This window comes from Cygnus atratus, chromosome Z, assembly GCF_013377495.2.
Source record: "Cygnus atratus isolate AKBS03 ecotype Queensland, Australia chromosome Z, CAtr_DNAZoo_HiC_assembly, whole genome shotgun sequence".
NCBI classification, from domain to species: domain Eukaryota; kingdom Metazoa; phylum Chordata; class Aves; order Anseriformes; family Anatidae; genus Cygnus; species Cygnus atratus.
This window is the reverse complement of record NC_066396.1, coordinates 77,725,916-77,738,461: the sequence shown is the minus strand read 5'-3', so window position 1 is coordinate 77,738,461 and position 12,546 is coordinate 77,725,916. Positions and strand designations below refer to the sequence as shown.

The 12,546-nt window shown below is 36.3% G+C and overlaps 1 protein-coding gene across 4 annotated transcripts in view; it reads right to left on the bottom strand.

The window, feature by feature from the left end:
* XRCC4 (X-ray repair cross complementing 4) overlaps nucleotides 1-12,546 on the bottom strand; it is a 187,763-nt gene that overhangs the window by 90,229 nt on the left and 84,988 nt on the right. For all 4 annotated transcript variants that reach the window (XM_035563200.2, XM_050716477.1, XM_050716478.1 and 1 more), the window contains exons 5-6: nucleotides 9,603-9,755; nucleotides 8,864-8,967 (exon numbers count right to left, since the gene is read on the bottom strand). In XM_035563200.2, the coding sequence (XP_035419093.1) occupies nucleotides 8,864-8,967; nucleotides 9,603-9,755 (257 nt within the window). The remainder of the gene's footprint in view (nucleotides 1-8,863; nucleotides 8,968-9,602; nucleotides 9,756-12,546) is intronic.

Genomic DNA, 12,546 nt, shown 5'->3' with positions numbered 1-12,546 from the left:
TACATTTGCAAGTTTTAGCCCACTGAGTGAAGGGGTTTCCTCCTTCTTATTCAAAGACTTTTTAAAGGATGTAAAAGAAAAAAAATATCCTTTTCTGTTCTTATTTTACATTCTATTTCTATTCTTATGTATGCATATTTTTAATTTTCTGTAGTCGTGAGTTAAGTTTCCAGTCAAATGTCCATGGTGTTTTAAGATACAAAAATGACCCACAGGAAGCGTACCCAATCAGGGAAGCCAACTCTTCAATCTACCAGAGACCTACCAGGCCCAGAGTGTGAAGTTTGGTTGAGAAAAAGTCAAGTTAAAAATAAAGATGCATACTTTAACCTAGAAAAGTAATAAATCAATGTAATAGCCATAGATTATAGTGCAATCTTGAGCAACTCAGCTTTTAATCAAGAGAGACCACTTGCTCAAATGAGACATTGTAATACAGATAGAAGTAATTACGAGAATGTTACACAGGTAGCCAGAAAAAATGTCTCTCCAGTATTTTGTCAGAGAGACATCAGCATTCAAAATTCAGAAGTAGAAGCTCGTTATTGTGCATAAAATAAATATGGGTATAAAGCAGTGGAAAAATTTGATTGCTTAAGTCACTGCCAGTCATGACAAAACACACACGAAGCACAACACATGTGAAGACAACCTACAAAGTATTAAAGTGAGAAGAGTTGTTTTAAAATGTGCATAGAGCTACAGGTTTCAAGTCATGCCAGTAAACTTAGCTAGAAGGTGCTGCTTGCTGAACACAAGATTCTCAAGATTCTCAGGCCTGCAAGAGCAAGGATCATCCAGGCCACTGATACACAGTCTATTCAATAGATGAAGATAAGGGCTTTTATCCAAATGTCAAGGGTTATAGAAACTGGCTATCGGTACCCCTGCAAGTGCTGTTTTTTCTCAAAAACCAATACTTCCCTGTGATGAAAGGATAATTCTCAATGAGCTGATACTGATAAAACCAAGATCAACTCATCTAAAGTTTCCCATTTACCTGATAAGCAGTTGTTCTTTAACTATTTATTGAAGGAGGATGAAACAGAGCTACGGTGTTAGTAGCACTGCTCCAGCACCACTAATGCTCTGGTTTCACAACTGATGTCACCAAATGGGTGTTGAAATAGGTCTTCTGTAGTTCATGGAGAAAAAAAAGGGTCCTGCTGAATTAGTGCTGTCTGGTAGATGGTCAAGTTACACTATCCTTTTGCAAAGGAAACAAGTATCAGAAAGTGCACGCCCAGTGCAAAAGTGCCTTGACTCACAGAATTTATGTACAAGTCTACTCTTATTACAGATTGTTGGGTACACGTCAAATTGGTGTGAAATATGAGCAAGAACAGAGGAGGAGTCTCTACATTTCCTTTACATGTCCCGTAGGATCACATCAGTACTCTACAAAGATACAAGAAGGATTTGTTATCACTTCCTAATTTTTTTTTCTAATGCTGTTTAGTACTTTTAGACTTTCAAGCCATGGCAAAGTACAACACATTTTGAGGACAAGTAGAGGGAACATTAAAACTCCAGCAAGCCAGTTTCAAAAACATATAGCTGGTTTGTTTCCTTATGCAGAAAACCTGTTTATTCATGGAATAACATAACGCATACAGCTTCATTAATGGATTTATTTATTTTCTGAATTATTGAAACTTTAGGTTATTTGTTCCTCTTTGCAGGAATATATAAAACCCAAAGAAAAAATACACAGTAATTCTACCTCTGCTACAAATACACATTACTACACTATTTAAACTGCTTTATTGTTAAGTGGAGAAAAAAAACAAACAAAAACAAAAACAAACAACAAAAAAACAGTATCCATAGAAGTGTATTATGCTTGGACTTTAAATCTGTAATCATTCTGAAATTAGTCTTAAAATTTAACTTAAATCTGACAAAGACCTAATTTGGCAGTGATTTAAACAGGGCTTTAATTATGCATAAAAATTTTACAGCCCATCAAAAAAAAAAAAAAAGTTCTTTTATACCTAAACTTTAGTAATGTGTGGAAAATGCACAACGAAACATTTTAAAACTTGATATTGGACAATGCCATTGCACCCAAACCACAGTGTGGTGATTAGGTACTCTACTTTTTTGATCAGTCACAAAATGTTATAAGGCAGAGTAGTATTCTCAAAGCATAAATCCATTAAGATTATGTCATTGTGATTCTCCTGATTTAAATGAATAGAATAAATAATGACTTACTTAGAGACAACCACATTCCGCTACATTACTTCATATACTGAAGAATATATACTAAGAAGCCTAGCTGTAGGCAGTTTGGATAATTTTCGTAGTAATATTTTGAAGTAATACCTTACTAATGCCTCTCAGTGTGATAATCCTAACAGGATTTTTAAAGGGACATAAAACATATTGATATTTGTGCTGTGATTGCATTTTGACCATGACATCTGGTATAACATGGATGGGCAAGCACATATACTGCACAGGCATAAAACCATCAGGTTAAGAGGAAAAGTAGATCTCTAGCAGTGTTTCAGAAAAAAGGTATCTACTACTTTAAGGGAATGGGAAATGTGATTATTCCTTGGGATGAGCCATTCGCAGTTATAGCTTGACAAAAAAAAATAAATAATAATAATAATAATAATAGTTTAAGCCTGAAGTCAATTAAAATGGCAAAGTTCTAAAACTCCTTAAAATAGGCTTTAAAGTAGAAGCCTTGACAGATGGAACTTTAACTGCACAGCACAGTTGGGTGCTGTTATAATAGGCATTTTTAAAAATAACTTTGATCAAAGCTTTTTAACCAGTAGCATCAAATCATTGGTGGTTTGGACTACACAAGAGAATTAATTAAATTTAAAGGGCCAGAGGCTCATGAAGGCACAACACGTAATCCCTAAGGCAAGACCTTGAACAAAGGGGATGTGAATGTTTGCACATTAAAACAGTGAAAAGTGGCAAGGTGCTTGCTATTATTTATTTTAGGCACTATAGCAAGATTATTAGAACCAATTCTGAATCTGTCCTCGTAAGGAAACAGGTAGAAATGTACGAGCATTGCAAGTCCAAGGATTCACTTGAGATAGAATATTTCCATATAGCTGTCAACAAACACAGAATATAAAAATTTCACTCAATCCAACAGGCCATCTCATGAGGTCCTTCTGTATTCTAAGGAGCAGTAACTTCCACCAATCTCTATGAGAAATATGATTGAGGAAGGATATGGACAAGAGAAAATAAAATAGAGAGATAGAAAGCTGTCTGTAAGTTGATGCCCAGTAGCCTTGTTTTGTCTACAGGCAGCTATATATACTAGCATTATAACTGAAGACAATAATCAGAAATTATAAAATAGTTTCTTCCATTGCTCATCTCCCACTTGCTATGTTATCATTCATATCTACACATATCTATATATAAGTACTGTATATAGTATCAAGTACAGTATATAACATCTATCCCTACACTTTCATCACATTTCTGTGAAAAGGAATAAGGTTGCCTTCACTGATCATCTTCCAAACCTTGTGAAGAGGGAAACTATTACCCTTCATCTACCTTTCAAGCTCCTTGGAAGTAAGCAGAAAGGGTGGAATTTTATCCAATACTTGCTCCTGTTTTAAAATCTTCCTGCCATGTGAAGCACTAAAGTAGTTTCCACAGTTAACAAAAGGGTTTTATTTGTCTGACAAAGTCATGATTGCCAATCATGACATCAAACATTGTTTTCTTAGCTTGATAGTCTTACTGGCTTTTTAAGTCCCACAGGAGAAAGGACTCAACAGCTAGAGGAAATAAGAGTGAAAATTATCACTGAGCAAAACAAAGGGGAATCAGTGTGAGGAACCAAGACCACAGCTGGGTCATGTTCTGGACTGCCCATAACCAGAATAAGGGTTTCTGCATTCTGCAGCGACACAAGCTTCCTGCATCAGCGTGGTGGCTTCATGCTAACTGAGTCACCACATAACTCTTGTGGGCTAACAGAAATACAGAGGTCAAAAGGACTGGCAATTTTCTGCCTTTTTTTTTTTTTAACATATCCTATTAACAAAAGAACGTGAAAAGAACTAAAGGCCTTTCAAAGTCTTATTCCAATCAACATCGCTCTGTAATCTTTTCAAGCCTGCTCCAGCTGCTTCTCATCTGTGTGTGTGTATAATTCTTTCCACTGTCACAGGACCTAGCAGTCCCAACCAAGAATGATGACTCTAAAACGCCAGACACCAAGCAAGCTAAACAAAATATCAGACCTTTGATTAAGGAGTTGAAGTACAAGAGTGGATGCAACATGTGAGGGAGGAATAAAACAAATGAGACAGTGCTGAAGAGCACAACAGCAGTCCCAAGTGTGAGACACCTTCAAAGTCACTAGAACTTAGTTAAGTACCAATAGCCAAAGCAACAGCTCTATCTCAGCTTTGCATGGGGCAGCTAGAATGTTACCAGTCCTGAGAAAACAAAACAAAAACAACCTTCTCCTGCCCCAAGATACATTCACAGCTCCGCATTTCTGAAGAACTCCCCAACAGCTGGAGGACTTCCTTCCTGTCTTCCTTCCTGAGCAGAAACTCCATCAAACAAGAGAAGACATTCACAAGCCCCTGGCACACCAATTACAGCTGCGACTTAGAAATGTTCTACTCACATAGAACCCTTCAGGTTGGAAAAGACCTCTAAGATCATCTAGTCCAACCTTTAACCTAGTGCTAATGTCCACCATCAAACCACACTTCAAAGATCTACATGTACTAAACTGGGAGCTGCGTGTTTTTCAGTCCTAAATTCACGCTAACCAATATGCCAAACAAATTTCCCCCATGCACATGGAGTGGAGGGCAAACCTGCTGTACAGAAAGACATACAGTATTATTTATAAAACTTCTTACATACATCTGTTGTTTTCCTGAGAGCTTTACTTACTAATGCCTACTAATCCAGTTTCAAATTGTTATTCTAGAGTACAAAGAATTAATGACATCAGTACGTAGATTTGAGGTAAAAATTACCATATTTCATTTGGCTTTGGCTTTAAGCCATGAATTAGACACTACCATCAAAAAGCAAACCATAAATCATATCTACTAATGTTACTGTAAATGCCCAAACCCTACTTTTTTATGTAAACTTTTAGGTTACAGATTAACTACTATCGTAGGGAAAAGACCCTTACAAAAAATTTCTGTGAAGCAGAACATATAAATGCAACCTGCCGCTCTGCAAAGGCTTAAAACCTATCTGATAGCCTGGCAGGGAATGTATGCATGAGTAAACTCCTTTATGCAGAAAACAAAATAAATGGTTTTATTCTGCAACTCATCTGCTCTTACAGGTGAAAAAAAAAAAAGGTAAAATAATAGCCATTTGCAATACCCCATGTGTCATTGGTTGTGGGCAGCTTTGAGGTAATACTTGCATCAACAAGATCTTGTCTTTTTATTAAAAGCATCCCATTATGATTTCAACACTGGCACCAAGTTGTTCTAACAGTTAGTTAGTCTGCAAGAAACAATGACCCATTTTTGTATTTTTCTTGTGTCAAGTTCCAGTTATTCAAGCTCATTAGACAGCGGTGTCTGCTGGACACAAAGACCATCTACTACCACACCACAGAATCATCACAGAATCACATTCGGGCTGGAAGGGACCTTAAAGACCAGCTAGTTCCAACTCACCTGCCAGGGGTAGGGACACCTTCGACCAGACCAGGCTACTCAACTTGCTGTGTATTTGTAGACCATGAGTACTATGATTGTTTAAAATTCTTCTCAGTATTTCACTTAAATCATTTGCCAATCCCTCCATTTTTATCATGATGTTATCCTCCCCAACTTGCTAATGTTTTTTCTTCAAATCTGGATTTCCAAACTTGATAGAGCACTGCATCAAGGGACAAAATTATCTTCACTCAAAATCACATGGTCCACTTCCCTGTAAATTTGCAGATCTTCTTTCTCTATGCCTTTTTATAGATATAGGTATAGATATAAAACTTTAAAAATCAATGATAGTTGAGAGAATGGTCTTCATCTTCTTTATTTCCCAACATAGCCTTACATTAGACCAGGAGGTAGCACTGAGAAGTCACAAATTCACAGCAGGTTACGTAGAGAGACCAAATGAACTAACATGACCAAGCCTAAATTGGTTTCCTGCAAGGCTAGGGACAACACTCTGCAGAATGATACCTTACGGAAGTCAAAATCTATTACTTTACTAATTTTACCTTCTTCAACGTGCTGGTAAAATCACCACAGAAGACACACGTACCTAGTTTACATCCGCCAGTCTCTGCACCTTTACAAAGATTTAAATTAACTGTTCTTATTCCTTTTCTTAATATTTTTGTTCATTAAGTCCTGCTCCAACATTTGCCTCAGATCAACACCAGACTGATACATCCATAATTGAATGTGTCATTATATTCACTTTTTCTTTTGGTAAAAATTGGCGGCTTTTTTCTAAATCTCCTGTAATCCCCTCAGTGAGCTGAAAATTCCAGAAAAAAATACATAAATAAAATATTGCAAGCTAAGAAAAATCCTCAGACAATTTTTTAAACTCTGCAATTCAACATTCTCTAACTGGTTAATTTTAAAATGTCTAGGTTTCACAGCTATTGTTTCATGTCTCACTTGGTTTATAGGACAACAGAACTAAGTCATGACACAACAACAACTTTTTTCCCCTAAACCCAAATCTAAAGCATTTACAGAACAGGGCTGCTTTTTCAGTTACTAGTAAATTTTTTATCATTGCACTAAAAGGCCAGTAGCAGCTGCATATATGTTCTCAGCTTACTTGAAGACTGGTCATTTGCTTTCTGTCTCCTGGCTTGAGATTCTCTGTCTTTATATTACATGGCTTTCTTCAGCCATTTCCTGCAGAAAAGTTCCTACTTTTCATTTATGACAACCAGCATGAGCTTCCTGCTTTCTGAATTTTGCACATGCATACATACAAATGCCCATGTATGTGTGTGCTTTCACTTTCCTCCCAAGCAGCTTTTAAATTTTGACTTTCTCTCTTGACTTTGACTTTAACCTCTATCTTCCAAAATATTCCCAAAGATCCTCTTGCTCTCCTTGACATTTTTCCTGCAATCCCCGCAATGACATTCCAAATCCACCCCCCCCAAAAAAAAAAAAAAAAAAGAAAAAGAAAAAAGAAAATGTTGGAATAAATGGTAGGAAAACTACAAAAAAACAGAAAAAAATATATTTATATTTTCTTTTATGCCTTGGAGTTCTTGACACTTAAGGTATGTGTGCTTATTCTTCTCTCAGGCCACTTACCTCTGAAGCAGGTTCTCCTTCATAGGGACAGAGTCTGTCTCAGATCTCTTTTTGCATGTGAAGATCCCAGATCACACAGAGGTACAGACCTTATGTCTGCTTTTCTATTGCCCATGGAAAGAGAAAGCTGGGTATATAGGGAACACCATCTAACCTAAGCAATACTCATTCCTGAGAATGCCATTACCGTGAAAAAACTCAGTGTGTTACCCAAAGGATTAACTTTATAATCTTATTAAATTCAAGTTTTGCATTTGAAAACTTTTCTCACAATCAAAAGAATCTATCTTTCTAAGGCAACAGTAAGCACATTTTTTACAATTTAAATGAAAATACACTTGCTGTTTTTTTACAGTAACATTGATCAGTTCAGTCCCTCATTACAGCTTGAGGGGTGGGATTTTTACTGTTTTTTTAAAACACATTTGTCTGTCTCAAAACTCTTACTGAGTTAATTAAGCCATACTGAATCTCCTGAAAGAATCAATAACTTTCACTTTCTTTGTCTTTTCCCTAAATAGGATGTATTTCTTTCTACATTATCTCTCTGAGCTGACCAAATACCACTTAAAAGCAAAGCTGTCTGAACTAATGACCACAGTAAAATACAAAATCTTTGCTTTCCATAATTGCAAATTCCTTGCGTAAGCAACTTTCTACACTTGTCTGAAGTTCTGTCTGCTTTACACTATATTAGAAGTTCTCAATAAATTAACCTACATGAATTATGTAGTTTAATACAACTTGTTACAGGGTTTTGAATGTCTGCTTCCCAATATTCACAGAAAACAGTTAAAATAAATTGCTGTCTTGTTTACCATTACCTATAGTGGAAAGGGAAAGCTCCAGTGAGAGAACCCATAGTATACATGAGCAGACCTGTAGTTTATAACTACACAGCAAGCACCATTGCATTTTTAAAACTCTGATATCATTCATCTAATAGATTCCTACTACTTTGCCAAAATTTCTTATGATTCACAGTTAAATATCTTACATTGTAGAATGGGCTATTATTGTACCCTATATACTTTACCCGTCCTAGCAAACTTATTCAAATTACGTTTTATGAGCACCTTCGTGAGATCAAAAATTCACTGGGAAATTAAAATTAATTCTGCTATAAATACATTTTATTCAATTTTTGTGATGCAAAATGAGTGCACAGTTCTTTTTATAGTAGTGAAACCTCCCCTCTTTCTCCTTTTTAAACACTGAAACTGTCAGGAACTACATTTTACATTTTAGCAACTGTTGGGTACACATCACAGTTCCTAGAATTTAAAATGAAACTTGATAGTTCAGATACCATTAGACTGCAATTAGTTCTGCATAGTATGCAATTTGTCATGTTGGAAGAAATGACAGTATCTTCACCTTGTGCAACATGCTTGTAACTTTCCTCTCTTTAATTTGAAAATGCTAGTATTATACTCTGTTTCAAGAGAGTTATTTTTAAGGTCTGCAGGTTGGCTTGTCATTGAGCAATTTGTCAGGTAGTATTTTGTCTTCATTAAGGTTTATTTGTGTAAAGAGATTGGCCTGTCCATGATACTCCCCAAAGACAATACATTCAGCCTTACCCGATGGTAATGAGGACCATGTTAAATTTTCACTTTCCTCCTCAGTGCTGCCATCATAGTCATTTTCTTGCCCAGTAGCCATCTGAGTTGTAGCTACACTTTCCCTAAGAAAACAAAAACAACAAAAATATATCTTCCGTCTACTATTCCTAAAAAGCATATAATTACTTCTGCACTACCTCAGACAATGCAAGCTGATCGAAAGCAACATGGAGTCTCCAGAGTTACAGTTAATTTCCTTAGCATTATCAGGTAGAAGTGCAGCAAAAGGTAAGATATTAAAAGGCAGCATAAAAATGGCAAAGAAATTAAGGTGTGTTGTAGCATTAGGAAAATTCAACTTCATCTATTTTTAAATTAGAAGTAGATAAAAATGTTCAGATTTAGATATTTTTGTTTCCCAAAGAACAAAAAGAATCAAAGACTTGGAGGAGAAGGCTCAGAAATACCACCTATGGAAATGGCACAGACATATTGTGTTTGGAAAGATAACTGCATCCAAATAGAAAATAGGAGAGGAGAGATTCAATGACTATTTAGTTCTTGGCTGCAGAGCCCAAAACAATATGCTGCTTTTTGCAGTGACACTCCAAGGAATCCTCTGCTTTCACGAGTATCGCAGTTGTTTTGGATAACCAAGCACTCATCCAGGAGGAATTGTTAGAGCTAAAGAAACAGAAAATAAACCAAACTACGTGCCACGAGTAATACCAAGTGACTCAGGGAACTTAGGAAATACCTTGTACATTTGGTATCTGCTGCAGACTGTTTAGCTTCATTCAACAACTTCTGCAAGTTTCTTATCTTTGCCTTCTTTTCATTCAGCACCAAACTAAAGCGGTTATAAAGATCTGCCTCTAGCTCTTCTTTAGCTTCTACGCATTTTTCCAACCTATAATGTAAAATCAACTGTTACTTGCTTCACATGTCACATCATTTCTTCTCAAAATTCTATATGTTTTCTGGAAGAAAATTCTATAATGAGGCCATCCTTCCTATTACAGCAATTCCTTTACTATATGTTGCATGTCCAGCATCTTGCATCTGGAACGGGCCAGAAGCAGCTTTTTTCACAGAAATGCTCAATTAACTTTGCTATCAAAAGAAGAGCATTTCCGAGGAGGAAAATTTCTCTTTATTCTCTTCTGGATATCTTCTTACACACATGCATCTCAGGCAACTTAAACAGGCACAAGCATTCTTTGGTTTCCATGCTGAGTTCACCATAGAGGGCATAGCTTAGCAGGAGACACATAATGAGATTATGAATAGTTATGATTAAGCTTGGCAGGCCTCAGATCTGGCCTACCCACTCTGACTTGAAATACATTTGAACAGCAGAAAAACACAACAACAGAAACCCCAAACCAACCAAATGGAAACAAATTGGACGACAGCACTCCAAGGTGGCCTGTGGTGCCCAGCAGATGTTCCAGGCCACTCGTGCAGCTCACGAGCTCGTTTCTTGCCAAGACCCCCAGGACAGACGTGGGTGACCAGACTTGCCCAGTCCTTCCCACCACCATAAAGATTTTATTTCCCTGAACCAGTCACAATTACTTGGTAGAAGACTAAATTTTTATAATCTATATGTAAATGTTCTTAAAGATGTTAATTAATATCTTCAGAGAAAAAAACTTTTCAATTTTGTAAAGATTTAATCTGCATCTGTAGGTAGGTGAATTTCAAGACAAAGAAGCACAATGGAAATGTAAAATGAAGAATGTCTATATATACTCTGTCATAGGCAAGGCAAAACTGGAATACAAGCAAACATAATCACACGAAAGGAAGCAAGTGACTTGCAGTAAATCTGACCCTATTAATTACTCTTGTGTTTTGTAACTTTTTAGTCTTTGTGTTGAGACCCAGACATTTTAATAGGTATGTTCATAACAAGCAAGTAAACACCTTGATTATCTTATTGATCATGGTAACTATGGCATTATATCAAACAGTACTAACTTATAAACAGCATTCTTTTCACCAGCCTATGCAAGGCTGAAAAAAGTTTAGAAGGCTTATTTTGGTATTAAACCCGCATGCATACCAGATTTTTAGAATATTAATTTAAAAGATAAGAAATTTCAACAGACTTCCTGTATAAATTCTGATTATTTTGTTCATAGATCAAACCCACATATGATGTAAGAAGAAAGACAACAGAAAATAATCTCATGAAGTATTAAGTCTAGTGTGGAATGCTTTAGGGATATACTTGATAGTTGATAAATAATTCATCTAATTTAAATGCAAATAGCAGAACATCATTACCATATAGATCGGTTCAATAATTCCTAAATGAAAGATCATACGTACTAATCAACTACCAGGAGACTTTCCACCTATTAAAGGATAGTTAACTGTTTAAGTGGGGAACAAACAGACAAAATATTGAAGCACAAAGAACCATAAACCCTAATACAAGATCCAGGAGTGCCTTGAGCAGTTTATGGAAGGACAAAGGTAAGGACAGGGATTGGCTCCCACTTATCAAGCAGTATTAAAAACATATTAAAAAAAAAAAAAAAAGAGAGAGATTATAAAAAAAAAAAAATACACCCATTGGGTAAATTGTCATTTACATGCTTGGAGTTAATTATGCCCACATACATAAAAATGGAAAACATTTTTTGTGTGTGTGTGTGTTAAATATGGTAAGCCTGGCTGCATCAAGTCCTCTCCCACACACAAAACAATACTAAGTAAAGAAGGGTTTACTACTATTCCTTTGTTTTGCCAGTGAGCTGGTTAGTGTCAGAGCAGCTGAGATTGGTTTAAGTAGCTACACTGAGACATTTCCCTCAGTTGGCCAAAAAGGTGTCATGTAATATAACTTCAGTCCTGCCAGGATCATCATCTCTGATGAATATCCATATAACTGTAGACTCTGAATGGAGTACAGTTGATACTACCTGGACATTATGAACCACAGCATAGGAACCTATTGCAAGACTAGCCAGCTTCTTGATTCCCTGGAACAAAATACTAGCATTTCAAGATACACACACTGACTTCATGCATAGAATATTAACTGTTCCCTGTAGGAAGACACTGTAGACAAATCACATGCCTACATGGCAAATGCCATCATGCCATCACTTAATTACACATGAATGCTGTCATTTATATCAACGTCTTTTTTTTTTCTATTGTTTAAGGCAACTAATGCATAAATACATTCTTCAGACATACAGTTATTTAGTATAATGTGCAACAAAAGAATCAATGTGAAACAGCATTACATTAATGCTATACTTGCAAGTTATTTGGCTTTAAAAATCATTATCATATGGAACATAATGACACATAAAAATGGAACAGTAAAAAGCAACAGTCCTCTACCACTTAGGAACAGGGATGCACTGACTGCAGCATGTATGTGTGTGTTGGGGGGTGGCTCCAGCTGCAGCTCTGCGTAGCCTTTAGGATTCACTCAGGCATGCGTTACCTGAATTATGTGACCGCTAAGCAAAGCTGGCTAGGTTTCATTCCAATACCTCATCAGTTACAAATATAACCTTTCATTGCAATTCATCACATGCTTGTGCCTGTATGCGATTTGTCTCACTGAAATACCATTTCCCCAGGCCAAATAAAGGAGCTGCTCATCTCAAAGACATCTTTCAAGTATAACGAAAATAAACAAAAGTTAACGGCTAGAGTGGTGCAAGTCTTATTTG